The 18,172-nt window shown below is 35.9% G+C and overlaps 1 protein-coding gene across 1 annotated transcript in view; it reads left to right on the forward strand.

The window, feature by feature from the left end:
* Positions 1-5,549: 5,549 nt before the first annotated feature.
* Positions 5,550-18,172, forward strand: part of pkhd1l1.1 (PKHD1 like 1, tandem duplicate 1) — a 65,938-nt gene continuing 53,315 nt past the window's right edge. The window contains exons 1-12 of the mRNA XM_059012700.1: positions 5,550-5,587; positions 6,179-6,316; positions 7,791-7,877; positions 8,543-8,687; positions 9,347-9,431; positions 11,267-11,324; positions 11,508-11,601; positions 12,070-12,123; positions 13,535-13,602; positions 15,225-15,267; positions 16,666-16,733; positions 16,891-17,001. Coding sequence (XP_058868683.1) covers positions 6,253-6,316; positions 7,791-7,877; positions 8,543-8,687; positions 9,347-9,431; positions 11,267-11,324; positions 11,508-11,601; positions 12,070-12,123; positions 13,535-13,602; positions 15,225-15,267; positions 16,666-16,733; positions 16,891-17,001 — 877 coding nt within the window. The 5' untranslated portion in view covers positions 5,550-5,587; positions 6,179-6,252. The remainder of the gene's footprint in view (positions 5,588-6,178; positions 6,317-7,790; positions 7,878-8,542; positions 8,688-9,346; positions 9,432-11,266; positions 11,325-11,507; positions 11,602-12,069; positions 12,124-13,534; positions 13,603-15,224; positions 15,268-16,665; positions 16,734-16,890; positions 17,002-18,172) is intronic.

Below are 18,172 nucleotides of genomic sequence, written 5' to 3' on the forward strand. Positions count from 1 at the left end.
ACTGTACACAAATAAATTGTATTTCATCACTTGCATGTTAGCACTCACTCTGGACTTGTGATCGTGTGTGTGTGTCGGGATTATACAAATCAACGTGTTTGGATCGTGAACTTTGTTGTTTGTCTTCTGTTTTGTAATCACATCACCTCTACACCTGCGCACTGCAGACCACTTTGCCACAGTGCCTTACCACAAAATATACAGATTTAGTTTCATGAACAAGTTGTTGGTTTGTTTTCTTACTAAATTATAATATAGGGACACAGGAGATGCTGATATTACCTAAGCCAGGCAACAAGAGCTATGTTTTTACCAGGATTTGTTTCTATTGTCAGTCCTGGTTACCATTGTAACAATGGAATGCGGTAGTTTTTTGAGTCAACAACAGTTTAATTCTTTCAGTTGTGGCTTTGGTTCTACAGGCTTGTGTATCATTATGGCCAGCCTTGGATCTGACTAATTTTTGTAAACAGAAATGGTTTCCCATATTTGATGTGGGGGGGATTTCCCTGGCTCCGCTTATCCCCCCCCCCCCCCCCCCCCCGACTTGAACTTTTACCCGTCAAGTCATCCGTTGAGCAGAGTGGAAAAAAGGCTGAGATTAACAACAATTAACTCCTGCAGATTAAAGGCCTTTGCACACTGGATCCAATAACGCATCCGAATTTAACGTGCGTCTAAACAGAAAAAAACAATCATGCGCATTCCCGATTGCACCTTGCACACTGAGTCCGGAATTGTCGTACAACGGTGATCCGTCAATTTTGGAATCGAAACAAGTTCAATTTGATCCGATTTGACGTGCGTTAAAAATGACATTCACCAATGAAAAAAATGACTGGGAAGAGACGTGGATTCTTGCAGTTGTGTGTGTGTGTCAAACAAAAATTACTTTATGATAAATCCAACAAAGATTACAAAGACTTTGAAAAAAAATAAAACATATGGAAAGACATTGCCACGGACTTGGGCATGAATGATATGTATTATATAAAACATGAAATTATGAACTGAGAGCATACACAAACACATGGATTTTGTGCAGTATAGGTTATTACAAGCATATACTTTTTATTTCAATTGTAGTCAAGGAAGTAAAGAAACAATGGCCTAACCTGGAGACACATATCACAGAAAGAAGCGTGACAGGGCAAGAGCGGTCAGGGCTTAACAGTCAGAAAAGAGAGTCAGTACATGAAAGTGATGGAATTTCAGGCTCCATACACAGAGTAGTAGAAGGTCATTGTTGTAAAGTATTTTTGGTAGCTCATTGCTAGCTTCCCAACTTTTAGATATTTATTACAGGACCGAGTGTTTGAAAAATGTAATATTGGTCATATGGTTTCTGATGCTATGACAACTGTGTTGTGTAATATCATATGTTTTTAAAAATATTTTTATTATGTATTGCGTAACAACATTATTATAGATCTAGTAGAAACATAATAATTAGCAAACGTTTCAACTTCCATCAACATTTGTTGATCATTAAGCTTATACTACATTTAACATTTTTTTTGTGTTAAAAGTTATGTACAACTGAATTGTATTTATTTGTTATTAAAATACTGAAACTACGTAGCCTATATTTACTACAAAGCATCCACTGCACATCAGTGTTCTGAAGTACGATATTAACGCATCTGGGGCCTCATTTACTAAAGGTTCTTATGCTATAACACGCGTGTTATCCAAGGATAAGGCGCGTGCTAGATAACCCAGGGTTTTAAGACGTGAGTTAGCACGCACGCCTTAAAATAACACGATGGGTACATTAGCATCTGCTGAATATGCAAAATGCATGGTGATGTATTAAAATGAAGTGGCATGAGAGCACTAATGAGGCTAATGATATTCAGACGATATTTACTAAACTGTGCTAACCATGAAGCACACCTTAAATTGCGTGCTAGATAGCACTGATGGAAAGCAGGTCTTACGAGCCGAGATCCGTCTCAAAGCTGTCTGTCAGCTATATTTATGTACGATACTACACATCCGAAACTCTGTAAATAAGACTAATTTTAAAATACATTTGTTTATATACTAAAACGCACATATACCAGCCGACTGCATTAAATAAATAAAGAAAGAAAGAAAAACAACTTTTGAACAGAAATACGTCTTATACAGGTATATTGTGATTAAATAAAACTGTACAAACAAAATAAGTAACAGGACATTGAAAATAAATGTGTTATCTAGCCCGTAGACTTAAAAAGCATGCAAAAGCTTACTACGCAAACGAAAAAAAAATGGTCATATGCAGACGAAAAAAAAAGACATAGCCTAACTGCGTTCATACAGACATAATTGAAACAAGGTAATATAAATAAATAAAGGAAATTAGGTTTACAATCACAACAGCACATAATATCAAAGAAGGAAGTGTCTTCCTAAATCACATACAGTGCTTTTTTTTCTCCACACGATTAAGGCACAGCTATACCATTGCAGGCTACCTTCTGCATACCTGCTTTTACTTCTGTACAAATAATTCTGTACCTTCACAGTGTAACCGATTTGCACTTTTCTGTACAAAATTATTTTTCTTAGCAGACTGATCTAATCAATGAAAAAGAATACGCTACTAATACTATACTGTATAATCGAAATGCTTTTTATACTGTACAGCCATGACGGTGTCTAGGTAGGACTGTTTCTAACTTTGTATTTATTTATTTTTGCGATCCTGTCTTTCAAACGCCGTTGTAGAGTATGAAATACATGCATTTAGTAAAAGTCAAGAACTGACATCAGCGTACCTCAATCTCTGCTCATTCCTTTATAGTATGTGCCCTATGTCATCATTTCGGTAAGACGCGCCTTATCTTCTGTGATAAGCCACGTCTTAATATGCTAGTGATTCTATAGCACGCGTCTTAATAAGCGGCATTCACATTAGTAAATACAAACTGAGGGGTGTTACGGGATTGTGTTAACACGCGTCTTATTATGACTACATTTAAGAACCTTTAGTAAATGAGGCCCCTAGTGTGCAAATAGACTGACAAACGACTTTTTCGAATGACGGACGCTAAATGACGGAACGGATGCAATACGCATGTTGTATTAAGTACCATTTATTGTTGTTACACTCTGTGTAGTTATCAAGGAGGTTATGTGTAATAATGCAAGTACATGCCATGAATGCGTTTTAACATTATTTTAGTTGCTGCAACGTAGGTAGTTTTTGTTATTGGCTTTTGATACCGTTAATAACTGCATTTATCCTGAATGATGGCAGATTTTGCAAATGTGTGATTCCTAATGATTTTTTAGCAGATGATTCCGTATAATAAATAACTAACTTAGTGATTATCTTAACTGTTTAAATTCTGTACTACAGATGAGGCTTGCCATAATTTGTCTACTTTCTCCAGCACCCCCCAATGGAAATTTGACAAATTGCACCCTGGTTTAATCAATAGCTTTGTGTGTTTTTGAGCTGACAAAACTACTTATGCACGGAGCCTGGTAAATTAATCCCATAATTAAAAATTGAAACTGCATCTCCACATCCCGGATTCCCGTCTGAAGTCATTGTAGTTACATAATCCAGTCAGTGAAGTGTATAATTATTGCTGTCTTAATTTGCTATGAGGAGCTTGTTTGTTTTTAAGTTGTGCATGGCTGCTTTTTTCTTTCCCTTGGAAACAAACTGTTTTCAATCTATTGTATTTCCAGCAAGAGCTATCTGGTTCCCTATTTTGAAGGAAGTGCAAAGAAACATTTCAGGAGAAGGAAATTCATATTTATTATCACAGCTGGAGTATTCCAAATGAATGCCACTGTTCTTTTTTATTTTTATTTTTTTACAGAAATCTATACTGCAGGTATAATTGTGTATTTTTAACAGAAAATGCACTGTACTGTACAAAACAATGTCATATTATGCAAGTTACAGAATTGTAATAGTTATTTAAACATAACTGAGGTATTTTTTAAAAAATCACATTGCTGTGATTTTGCAGCCTTTTTGTACTCATGGAGGTGGACAGTGTGCCCACCAGAAACAAAAGGCTTTTTGGTTAATTGTCCTGTTGTGTTAATAATAATTTGCAGTAGCTTTAAATGTAATTTTAGTTTACATTTCTCTTACTAGTTTACAATATGATTTTTGTTTTTGAGTTATGTTGCACTATATGGAGCACCCCCAGCACTGATAAAGTTAACAATCAAGTGACAATCCTTATGGGATTCTGTACACTGGCACAGTAATCTGTTACTTATATCCTTGGCGGGGGGTAGTCACACTAAATGGCAGTTCATGAAGAATTAATGTTACTTATAGGTTTATTATAACCCTAGAAGATCGATGGACAGTGCATTAAGCAATCCAAATGCAGCATTTATGGTCTTAATCTGCCACATTTTTAACACTTATCGTGAATAGCAAGTATAGAATGTGTTGTAGATAGGTGTTTACCTAATGTATTCATGTGACAAAGACAGAATGATTCTTGGTGATAAATCTCCCTCCCAACCTGTGAGGGCGCTGTGTAAAGGGAACAGAGTGCCCTGGACTGGATGGCCAGACAATTCATTCCCAGGATTAGACGGAAGTCGGCCATCTAGAAAGGGGGCGGAGCTACGGTACACTAAATCATCGACCTAGAAGGCAAACGATGTGGCAGCCGCGGATTGGAGGAGCGGTTGCACTCATTAACCAAGGGGTTGTGATTGACAGTGCAAAAGGGGACGTAGCGAGGTGATCTGTTCCTTTGTTATGGTTAACGCTAAACTGGAAGGAGACCCGTATTGTAATCGTGAGTGCTTTGTTTGTTTTGTTTGTTTTGGAAATCACCACAAGCACATTAATAATCACTCTGGACTTGTGAACGTGTGTCTTTGTGTGTGTGTTCTACTGTGTTTATTATTTACGAACTGTGTCTTATTATTTCGGGATTGCAACCTGTTGTTTTGGAACAGTGCAATACATGTTACTGTGTATTGCCTGGGATCATTCTTTGTGGTCGCCAGACCAGGATTACAAAAATAAAACCCATTTGTTATCTGCCTTCTATTTCACAATCACATCATCACTACACCTGTGCACTGCAAACCACTTTGTCACAATGTAATATGAATTTAATATGGAATTGTATGTGTTCATATTTAATTCCATTTCATTAAGCAATATGTATTATACAGCAATACTATATTTTTGTGGTTTGCCCATGGAAAGCTCACCTAGAAAAACATAAATCACCAATAATAAATGCCATCAGCAATAGACCCATAGTACTTTTTTTTTTAAGAAAAAGTTTTTTCTTAAAAAGACAGAAGGTGTATGACAAGCTAGAAGATTGCTGACTTTAATCCCCTTTTTTTATCTTCGGATGGTTGAATTTTTTTTTTTTTTTTTCAGTGTGTGTCACACAATACAGAACATTATTTATGGACCATCTCAGGTGGATCAACATAACTGTTGTGTTCACCTGTAACATGTCATTACCATGTAATTGCATGATATACGATATGTAAAATCCCCTTACAGTTTCACCTATATAAATGGGAGGATAGGAAATTGTAGACAATGAAGGAAAGGTCTTCGAAAAAAAACAGAAATCACGGTCTTGCTGAGGTAAGTGTTTGTTGTACAATTAAAAGCATCTGCTAAATTATTATTACTACTACGACGACTACGACTACTACTACTACTACTACTACTACTACTACTACTACTAATAATAATAATAATAATAAAGGTTATTTATTTTTTCTTTCTTTTTCTTATATAGGAAATTACTTGATTTGACCCTTGTTTGCACCATATGACTAAAAATCTTTGGAGTTTGGAATTAGGAAATAAACGTTGAGGGGATAGTAGGCTATGTGACAAATGTTTCCCCTCGCCGGTTACTTTATTAAAATTTGAAAATGTGAAGAAAATAAAACTGCTAAGTTAATTAAATTCTTCATACTTTATATTACCACACATTTAAAACAAAGAATGTATGCATATTTTTGTGTAACCAAGTGGGTTACAAAATGTGTCCTTAGTGTTTGATTTCACTTACATTAGTTTATCAAGAAAAAAATCGTAACTAAGGAGGGTGGTGTTGTAGGTAAGTGATTCTGTTTTGCCAGATCATACAATCTTCGGGATGAAGTACTGGCCGTCACAGTGTTTCAGATATTCTTATAAGTGGGTAACACACCAAACTTGTATTAGTTTTATTTCAGGTCGCGCGTGGTTTCTTCAAACTTCGGACCTGCGTGGGCACCAGCACAAAACGGCTTCTGAAAATGAAGCCCAAACTGCATTCTAAACAGATAATGCTTCTAACCGCTCTCATAGTATGCATTACAGGTATGTTTCTCAATAATACCCCTTTAAAATAGTCGTAATTGTAATATATATATATATATATATATATATATATATATATATATATATATATATATATATATATATATATATATATTACATGTTTATGCAAAGAATATTTTGTATCTTAAAAAAAAACAAAAAAAAACATGGTCATGCTTCAGTGTAAAATATATAGTAAATGTAGTCTATTGATAACGTACATATTGTATTTTTGTTTTGTTTGTTCAAGAGTTTACCAACAGTCATAGGGCAGAGGGGGCATGTCCACACATACTCAGTTCTTCTTAGTGCTGTAAAGGAGCGGGCCGAAAATGTCCGCTCCAGCAACTACCCCGTTCAGCTCACACTCTGTGGGTGTTCCTGCGCGTGAGATTGACAGCTGAGACCTCAGTCAGAACTGTGGCGCGAGCAGGGGTTTGTGATGTGTTTGTGCGTGCGTGTGTGTTCTGTGATTGGTTGTTTATGTTCTGTTAATGTTCGTTGTAAGGCACGCTGGACCTGCATGGCGGTGCCAGCAACCTTCGTCCAAGCCCGCAAAAAGGACGCTCACAGAACTGTTCCTGTAAAGCGCTCAGTCGGGTCTGTGATTTTTCATGTGACCAGCACCTGAGACTGGAAATAACTATATACCATAAGGAGGGTATACAGAGGTTATTCGAGAGAAAAAAGCATCCGTATAAACTGCAAAAAACTTGGAATGATGAAGAGGTTTGCTAGTATTGTAATGAAAGTGTACAACAGAGCAGTTTCCGAATTTAAACATAAATATAACATTTTAACTGTGAAATGTGTTTAAGTGTTTTCGCTTGATGAAATGATTATTCAATTTCATTATTTAATTATTTCCACTTTTAGAAAAATGTATACTCATTTTCATTCATCTACCCTAAGTGCAACTACGCAGTAACTATAACCATTCCACGACAGGACTGGTAAAATCACAACATTAAACACAATAGCATTTATGTACAGTATAGGAGTTTTTTTTTTTAGTTAAGTACATGACAAATTATGTTGATTTTAAAATAATTTTGCTTTCATAGGCTGGGAAAATGCTTGTGTGTCTCACTGTCCATCCTATCTATTTCAATAAGAAAAATTGTACGGAGGATACCTGTGTAAAACTGGTCTATGCTAAATGGTATGGCAAGCCAAATTATCATTTAGAGATATCTCAAATTAATTTATAGATATCTCTGTTCATTTAGAGATATCTCTAAATCATTTTTAGATATCTCTAAAAATGACAGTTTGTGTACCATGCTAGCAAAATACACATGGTTTACAGATATTCATATTATTTAAAGATATCTGTAAATCAATTTGAGATGACTTTAATTCATATGTATTTTTCCATAAAAAAAAAATACTGTACCGTAATCCAAACTGGAATGGCCTAATCAAAGCAAGGATCTAACTGTGTCTGGCCGATGGCCCTATTTTTTATTTCCAGGTGTCCAGAGCAGCCCACGTGTCCTACAGGTCACACCTCAATATGGAAGCATAAGTGGTGCAACTCGGTTGACGATTGAAGGGCAGGGTATGTATTCATAATTTAAAAGTATGTACACTAAAAAACTAAAAGGGCAATGTATGATTTTATCTGGCATTTTAAATTCAAATGCCTCTGTCATAGGTTATATATTAACAATTATCTTTTGTATCTTCATTAAGTTTTGGTATTATCCTGTAACTAAATACAGGGAAAACCTATAAAGTGATGAGTCGCTTAGGCTGTTTTTATTCTGTGGTTGAAGGATTGATTAGTTTGTTTTGTAAAGCTACATTAAACATAGCAACTTAGCAATTCGAGCATTATATGCACGCTGTTTCTTTTCATGTACTGTATCACAGGTGCATTATTAAGCATTTTCAATTGGTTAAAGAAATGGGCTTGTAACCAGGAGGTCCCCGGTTCAACTCCCACCTCAGCCACTGACTCATTGTGTGACCCTGAGCAAGTCACTTAACCTCCTTGTGCTCCGTCTTTTGGGTGAGACATAGTTGTAAGTGACTCTGCACCTGATGCATAGTTCACACACCCTAGTCTCTGTAAGTCGCCTTGGATAAAGGCGTCTGCTAAATAAACAAATAATAATAATAATAATAATAATAATAATAATAATAATAATAATAATAATAATAATAATAATAATAATAATAATAAGGCTAATGCAATGCTGTTTCTTTGTGTTTACCTGATAGGATTTGCTCAAAAAAACCAATTTAACTATGGAGAAGGAAACGACCACCTTGGTAATACTGTTCAGTTGGTTTCTCAGACCAGATCAATCCCCTGTGATGTAGAAAAGGACTCTAGCCATGAAAACCAAATAACATGCTATACGAGGTATTTAAACACCTTACTTGCAAAGAAGATTCTTTTTTTTACTGTGTATTCTAAGCAAAAGGCAAATCAAACTTTAAAATTTTGCAGTGTATTTGAATCTGGAGCTTGATCTAGGAAAACTAAATCTCTGAATTTAGCTGTTTGATTTAAATTATTAAATACTTTCATGCATTATCCGGTATTTGTCTGCTAATTTCAAAAGACAGCAACTCAAGAGCTATACTGAGCTACAGAAAAAGTAGCTTTCTTATAAATGATAATACATGAGACAATTTCACAGAAACAAATGATTTAGCATCAAGTTTCATGTTCACATAACTTCTTGACTGGTTTCAGTATCATTATCTCATAGTACTTTTATTATGAGTTTACAGGCTCACAAACCAACCATTTGTTTTAAAACCTTTTTGTAACAATGGTCTTTCCATCTCGTCATGTTTATTGATTTTAGATTAGGAAAAAAAGCCATAAGCCGTAAGACAACTACAAGCTACTGCTACTATTGATCCCCCTAAACAGTCGGATAATCAATTGCATTATTACTTTATATATTTCTTCTTCTTCTTCTTCTTCTTCTTCTTCTTCTTCTTCTTCTTCTTCTTCTTCTTCTTCTTAATCTTGTAAAGATCCAGTGTTGTTTTTAAACATTTTTATTTTAGAGGTATGCCTCAAGAGAACTACTTAGTCCAAGTCAGTGTGGATGGAGTGCCAGTCACTGAAACATGTGGATGGTGCACATTTTACGTGAGTAAAGAACATTTTAAAAGTTAAAGTACACTAGCATTTAAAAACAAAAATCTGCTCTTCTGTGACAGTATTCCCAATGGACTCCTCCATTAAAGAGTAAACAGCTTCGCCTTTTAATGCTTTTTGCAATCATTCTGAGTGCCATTTATCAAACAATACGTTTTACTGATATTTTCATGTGTGCTTTGAGAATTTTTAAAGCACAGTTCTAGAAAAACCACAAGAAAGGGAGGGACCAGTAATGCTGCTGCTAATGCTGGTTGACTGTGAGAAAAATAGATTATAAAAGCTTTGCTAGCACTTCTTTAAACCAAACTCCTACACCAACACTGTTCCCTTTCAATTCAAAGATGGCCACCAACATACTTATGGGATATGCCTTAGGTAGGTATTCACTGAGCTCTTTATATCAGAGCTGCCGATAGGCCCCTTCCTGGGGTGACGTCCTCGGTCCTGCCTATCAAGGGATTAAACAGTCAACCCACGGAAGCCATTTTCTCTTTTGCCTCACCTCCAGTAAGGTAAGACCTCTGTGTATAACCAACTGAGTATGTTTTGAAAGAGCTTTTCTGAGTCAACTGCAGTTCCCCTGCATTCGTGCTGAAAGCTGGCTTGCCGCTTTCGTGGAATCAGCGGCTCTAAAATCTACCTTCTTTGTACTCCTTTCTTCAGCATCCTGCCCCCCTTTTTTTACTGTCTGTCATTGTTGTGCAGTACTGATTTAAAGGAGTGCGTGTGTGTGTCTTTTCAAGCCTACACTCTTGGGAAGAACACAGTTCCTCCGCCGGGGCTAGGCCTTGCTGTACCCCCGCCGTTGAGTGATTCCAGCAGCTGCCATACGTGCAGTTGGGCGAAATCTAAACAAATAAATATTTTTTGTATTGTTGTTGTTGCGTGTCCACCTGTGTGTTGACTCGGTAGCAAGTCCCCACTTTGCCAGCGTTGTGCTGTGAATTTCAGCTGCAGTGCAGTTTAAAAGAAAACAAAAAAAACAAACAACAGCCAGTCAGCCGTGTAATTCCTCCACCGGGGTTGTGTTTTAATCTCCCCTGCTGTAGAGTAGACCTGGCTGGCTGCTGTGCACTCTACCAGAGGGTTGGCTACATCTTGGGCCCTCTTCAGAGGGGCCTCGCTGTCCGATATTTGTACTGCTGCTAGTTGGGCTACACCGCATACTTTCTGCAGGTTCTATCACCTTAATGTGATAGATCCTTCCGTGCCTTCATTAGGCACGAGGGTCCTTGAGGTTCTAAGCTTGCACCGCTAACCCTTTGGTTATGCGGTTCTGAAGCGTCCCTCATCTGCTGCCGTTCCTTCTCCCTCGCGACGTCTCTGGTATACATGATCCCATACGTAATGTCTTTGGTGGTCGTCTTCGAATTGAAAGGGAACGTTAGGTTACTTACTGTAACCCTGGTTCCCTGAAAGAGAAGACGACCACCAACCAGCGAGGTTGCTGCGGTCGCTCTCATGGGTTCGATGCAAAAGAGAAAATGGCTTCCGTTGGTTGACTGTTTAATCCCTCGGTAGGCAGGACCGAGGACGTCACCCGAGGAAGGGGCCTATCGGCAGCTCTGATATAAAGAGCTCAGTGAATACCTACCTAAGGCAGGCATATCCCATAAGTATGTTGGTGGTCGTCTTCTCTTTCAGGGAACCAGGGTTACGGTAAGTAACCTAGCGTTATACTGTATATTGAAAACGGTCTGACTGGAGCATTGACTAGAATAATCTAACATTGAAACTGATATCCATGAAAATATATTGTTAAAATGAAGCTATTTGTTTGTTGCCTTGACAACATATTTAACATACATTGTTCCTTTTTTCAGCCCACCACATATAGAACTCCAACTATCACAAGCATCACTCCTTTAACTGGATTACCAGGTCTGACATTTCAAAATTATAAATCTATAGAAATGCTTGTATGTATAACTTAATTTAACAAATGTTTTATTAATTTATATGGAATATTTATTTTTTCTTTGAGAATTAAGACCATATTATCTTACAATAACCAGTATTAGTATGGACTAATTCTGGAATTTCTATATTATTGTTGCTCAACAGGTACGCTAATCACCATTAAGGGAAAAATCTACACAGATGTTTATGGCAGCACTACAGATCTCAGTTTGACTGGCAGAAATGTCAGGGTTTTAAGGTAATTGCAGTTAAATAACAACATAGCTAAAATGTAAAGCATCTAAACTTGGGTTTCTTACAAACCCGTGGAATAATACATCTAAATTACATTTCATCAGTCTGTTATGTGCAGAAAATTCATTTGTAGGTAGAGAAAACCCAGCAGATCTTGATGTGAATTGAAGTGAAATGCCACTTGCAGTGGAATATCTAGTTCTTGTTGGTAAAGATTTATTTACATATCCTGATATCTAAATTAAAGATGGAATCGCTTGTAAACATGATAACTTTTTATTCCTATTATCATTTTTTACAGTTTTCAGATATATAGTGGTGGATCCTCTTGTTTAAATAAAACATATTTTAATTGAAAGTTAGTTATGAGTGAGTATAAACCTGAGCCATATTAGACACTCACATTGTGTATTTGACTGGATAATGTAAGTTATTAGTAATAATAATTAGTAAATCTTTCTTTTTATTTCAGAGTTTACATTGGAGGAATGCCGTGTGAACTTCTTATACCGAATTCTGATAGTCTGTAAGTTTAATCATTCCTATTGCATTCAAAGGCTAATTATATATACAGTATATATAGAAACACACACACACACAAACACACACCCAGTACATCCTCGCTATAACACCCTTCATTATAACGAACCTTCGGCTATAACGAACTTGATAATACAAACACAACATACAGGATGCCACCTCTGCAGTGAAGTCAACTCTTTTGTCTTAATAAAAAGCGTGTGTTATGAAACGGAAACGTTTGTTGCAGCAAAACTATACTGATCGTTTGAAAAAAGGAGTAACGCAGGCATATCTCTGTCGTGAATATGGGTTGTTAAGAAGCACTCTGTTTTTTGGCTTGTTCAGCAGCCATGTGGCAAAGCAAAATTGATTAAAGGAAAAACAAACAACAACAACAACAAAAACTTTTCATGTCGGGTTGGTTTGGAATAAAAGATCATTTTGGGATTCTTGCATGTTGGATTAAGATTTGATGCACTTTGAAACAATTCATGTCAGCTTGATTTTGAATAAAAGTTCAGCTTCAGTTTGGGATTTTTGCATTTTTGTACTGCGTTTTAATTATTTAATGAATAGGATAAAGCAAAGGCAGAATACCTCATACATGAGACGAACAGGTACATGTAATTCTACTTTTATTCACAATCTCATCTCATTAACCTTACTCCAACAGTTTATCGTTCATTTTGATTGTCCTTTCGCTATAACGAACCTCTCGATATAACGAACAAAAGGCTTGGACCCCACCAGGTTTGTTATAGTGAGGGTGTACTGTATACAGTGCCTTGAAAAAGTCTCCACACCCTTGAACATTTTTCACATGCTACTGCCTAAAAAATACAATTCAAAATGCATTAAAGTAGGAGTTTGTTTCACTGATCTACACAACATCGTCTACATTTTCAATGTGAAAGAACAATTATAGAAATATTCAAAAAGTAATTAAAAATAAAAAAACAAAAAGTCTTGACCGTTCATTCATATGCAACTACCAAGTGCAGCTGGTTACAGTGTCAGTTCACAATGACCGAGAAGCGAAAAATGAGTTCTCATTCAATTGGCTTTAAAGCTCAGGTTATTCAGGATAACAAGCAGAACTTCCACGTGCGTGTTTTTGCATGCAAAACAATCGACAGTGCTTGACTTCTGTGTGAAACTGTAAGTTGTTTATTATGGTTTTTGTTCACCGAGTTAATTCTGTATAATGTACATTTGTTAACATTTGCTATTTAAACTGTTAAATTAGACAGCTCATGCGCACCCCTGGTTAACCTTGGATAAGACAACACTAAGTGGCATCCTCGTGGGGTGTCGAGCTAAACGAGATTGACTGTATATACTGTACTTTTTTTTTTTTAAACACGTTTTATCTGGTTTATTCTGAATTATATACTTTAATATTACCTTTTCATTAGGTATGGGCTTCAGTTAGAATATAATGACTGGGGAACAATGATTTGCAGAATGACAGGAACTTATGTGGGTAAGACCCTTTTCTGTTTTTATTGCTGAGTTCACACTTTGTCAGTTTGGGGTGTGTGTTAAGAATTCATTTCAAGGTTGATTTGTCTGTCATCACTTTTAATCTTGAAATTTTAAATAAGGCCCTTTATACTGTCCAATCAGTGCCGTCTTTTTATGATGATCTAAAGCCTAGTCCCAGACGGAACAAAATAATAAAAAAAATATTTCCAAAATTTGTATTTGTACCTTCTGTCAAACTGTGTGACAAATGGTTGTTTTTAATATCAAGCTTTAATATTAGCCACACTATAAGAGAAGTCTACAGTATCTATAAAGGGACAACACACAGGTAAGTTATTATTTTGGAACTGTAGTCTTAAATAATTTCATTTTAAAAAAAATCTGTAATATCTGCAATTACCGATAAACAATCAAGGTAAGATTCAGAACTTAATTATCACCTCTGTTTGATTGGCTTATTCCATTCAAGAGGTGAAGCTGATTCATCATGGCTCGGCAAGGGTAGGTGTTTTCCTTTTGAGAATGGTTGCAGATCTACAGTATGTACAATTATCTTTAAGTAATGTTCTAAAACAGTGGTCCTCAAACAACTTTGGACACAGGCATAAATTATACATAAGAGTTTTAGTGAGAGTTATTCTTGGCTCACTCTGATAAGGCCAAGTCTCAGTCAGTAACCGTGCGTGCTGCGCTTATTCTTTAAATAATTTATATAAAATACGCAATGCAAATATTTTTAAATATCATCTTTACACAGATAACCATGAATAAAATAAAATAAAAGAGTCTAGATAGCGTCTCGCTTTGTTTCAATTTGGCAAATTCGTCAACACTACTCTGTTTTAAAGATCGCTCATCTCCAGTACAATTTATTCAGAGAAAGTGGATTTGTAACTAAATCTACTACGGTGTTTCTCTTGTCTGGTGAAATTAAAAAATATATATAGAGAAAATGTAATTCTAAATACTGAAATGTATTATTTTTCTCAACAACATTCGGAGAAATGTAGTGCTTACCCGGCATATTAACACCCCACCTCTGCTCACGAATGATTGACAGCTGTCAGATCTTTCACTTTCCCATTGGCTACACACTCGCCTTCAATTTTCATACAGAATACTGTGAACGGCCTCTACTTGCTTATGATTGGACAGCTGAGAAAAACCATTGGCAGATATTTGACTCTCCTATTTGTTACACTTACTGTCAGTACCTGCAACTGAAACAGACACAGTTTATGTCCTAGCTAATTTATGATTGGGCTACCGCAGAGAAAATGCAGATATTCAATTGGTTGATCGTATAGCAGAGGCCCTTCAAGAAAAAAAAAAAAATGTCGAGTACGTACAAGCACAGCATAAGCGAGCAGCATTGTCAACACTGTTGTGAAGCTTTTCTTAGAGCACGTGTTTAAAGCTTTATTTATTTTCCCATGCTATGACCTGCCAGAAATGTGTTCACGACCCATCATTTAAGAACAGCTGCTGCGGGCACGATGGACTGGCTTAGCGAGCACGAATTAGCCCATGAGCACCACTTTGAGGACCTCTAACTGTGATATAATACAGTCATAATTTTATGTCACACAGTGAGTATTAATTCTGTTTATGTTTTGACAGGCAATCACAATTTGACCTTCATTCTAGATAGTGACTATGGAAGGTAAGGCTTTCCCAAACTATTCTGTTGGGCAAATAATGCAGTGACCTTGAGTAACTTTGAACTGCGCTGACACATATTGATGTTAAGATTGATAAGACTGTAATGATCATCATTTATTTTCATACTTCAAGTAGCAATGAAAATAGATGTAATCCTTGGGTAACTAAAATAAAAAGTAATGTACAATTATTTAAGAATCACCACAAGATAGCTTAGTATTTATTTATTTTTTTATAAAACGTAGTGCAAGGAATATTATTATTATTATTATTATTATTATTATTATTATTATTATTATTATTATTATTATTATTATATTTCTCAAAAACAGAAACAAGAAAGCATTATCAAGTCACTGCTTTTTTAATAGTTTTGGAATTATTTTGTTAGCTCTATGTCCTGTAGCTTTCCTAATGCAGTGTCCCTAGTGTTCATAGCTCAGACTTTTTTTTTTTACATGTTGTATACATAGCAAGGGCTCCAAGATTTTCATGTATCATATTACCACTCTTTGTAAGAACCTGAAGCACAACCTGGGTTAAATAACAAGTAGATTTCATTTACGATTACTGTTACTACTATTTTATTTATTATTACTAACTGGAACCCAAACATATTACTGCCACACACAGTTGATCTCTATCAGTCAATCCTATGGTAACCCATATAAATCAACTTGATAGTAACAATTGGTTTGAAAACATAAAGCCATATTCTGACACTTGCAAATACTATATATTAAGATTCTGTGATCCAAGAACATTTTAGAACCCTTTCTGCATACTGTAAATGTAACGGAAAACATGTGAGCAATGCAAATCATGCTTTTCAAATAGACGATGGTATGTTTATGAATGATAAGATCAGTAAAATGTGTATAGCCATGCCACTGTTGGTGTCCAAAGAATAGGACAGGATTGTGCAGAACTAAATACAGTATTAGTAACAGAACAGGTTTTGCAATGTGTCTGCTTGATTCTCTAAAGATATGGGAGCTTCCTGTAGTGAATCACCAGTCAAAAGCTAAATGGTATTTTTTTTTTTTTTTATATCCGGAAGTCCTCACAATGCTGTCTGATATTCCCAGACAGGTGATGAAACTACAGAAATTGTGTACAAAATAATGACACTGTCCTCAGTATTTGGTTGCTGGTGTCCAATATTTTAAGAATGCTTATTACAAATCATTGTGACAGTCAAGAAGGAAAGTTGTTTTTTGTTCTGAATGTGATAATTGGTAATACGTTATTTTATAAAGAATTTATAAACATTTACGAAAGGGTCATTCCATCTCAACTGTTTATGTATTTAGAATGAGAAAAAAGTTGCAATGCATTTGACATTCTGCTAGTGTTTTCTTGTTGCATTTTAAGTGTATCCTTTCTGTGTCTTTTTCAGGAGCTTACCTGATAACGCATATTTTGTTTCATCTTTAAATAAGCTTGCTATGTTTCAGAGCTATGCAGGTAAGAAAGTCAGAATAGTTATACAGTCACACACATTTAGTTCAAAAAAATTGAATTTGATAAATATTGCAATATTTCTGCTAAATAGTGCTGCTGATAGTCTTTGCTTTGTTAACTTGTTATCATGGCACGAATAAAATGTGAACCATTTTTTCAGAGGTCAGTGGCATTTCTCCATCTGAAGGAAGCATGGAGGGAGGAACCATACTAACTATAAATGGGCAGTACTTTGATCAGACAGATAGTCCTGCCAAAGTTCTAGTCGGAGGTATGTACAAATATATACAAAGCGATAGGACTTTAGTCACCTACGTAAGTCACTACAGTTTTACATGTACAGTAGAAAGGCTTGGAATAAATGTGGAGAAAGGTACATGTTGTGTGTGATAATGGGGAGTTTCTACCCATAAGTGTTGATAAAGGGACTGTTACTGTACCTAGTTTTCATTTGGGAGCTGTGGAGGCTGTGTGGTTCAGTGGTTAAAGAAAAGGGCTTGTAACCAGGAGGTCCCCGGTTCAAATCCCACCTCAGCCACTGACTCATTGTGTGACCCTGAGCAAGTCACTTAACCTCCTTGTGCTCCGTCTTTCGGGTGAGACGTAATTGTAAGTGACTCTGCAGCTGATGCATAGTTCACACACCCTAGTCTCTGTAAGTCGCCTTGGATAAAGGCGTCTTCTAAATAAACAAATAAAAAAAAAAAAAAAATTGTTAACCCTTTCCTGCCTAAATAGAATGACCATATATGGGCATGGATATGAGCACTTTGTTTTAACGCTTGTAGTTTGGCAACCTTAAATCAATGATATAATGTCTATATTGGGGTACTGCAATAAAAGTGGCCTCCACTGTAAGCAAACAAATAAATACATTTAATTTTTGGCACATAAACATAATGTACTGTATATTTCCTGACTCAATATTTTTTCATTATGAAGAGAAAATCATATTTATATACAAAAGTTATAGAATTCAGAATGTGGAGTAGTGGTTAGGGCTCTGGACTCATGACCGGAGGGCCGTGGGTTCAATCCCAGGTGGGGGACACTGCTGATGTACCCTTGAGCAAGGTACTTTACCTAGATTGCTCCAGTAAAAACCCAACTGTATAAATGGGTAATTGTATGTAAAAATAATGTGATATCTTGTAACAATTGTAAGTCACCCTGGATAAGGGTGTTGGCTAAGAAATAAATAATAATATAACCACGAACAGCAAATTAACAACAAAAGAAGTCTATAGAAAAACTAACTATATTATTATTATTATTATTTATTTCTTAGCAGACGCCCTTATCCAGGGCGACTTACAATTGTTACAAGATATCACATTATACATTATTTCACACTATACAGATATCACATTATTTTACATACAATTACCCATTTTTACAGTTGGGTTTTTACTGGAGCAATCTAGGTAAAGTACCTTGCTCAA

The sequence above is a fragment of the Acipenser ruthenus genome, chromosome 3 (assembly GCF_902713425.1).
Source record: "Acipenser ruthenus chromosome 3, fAciRut3.2 maternal haplotype, whole genome shotgun sequence".
In the NCBI taxonomy this organism is placed as follows: Eukaryota; Metazoa; Chordata; class Actinopteri; order Acipenseriformes; family Acipenseridae; genus Acipenser; species Acipenser ruthenus.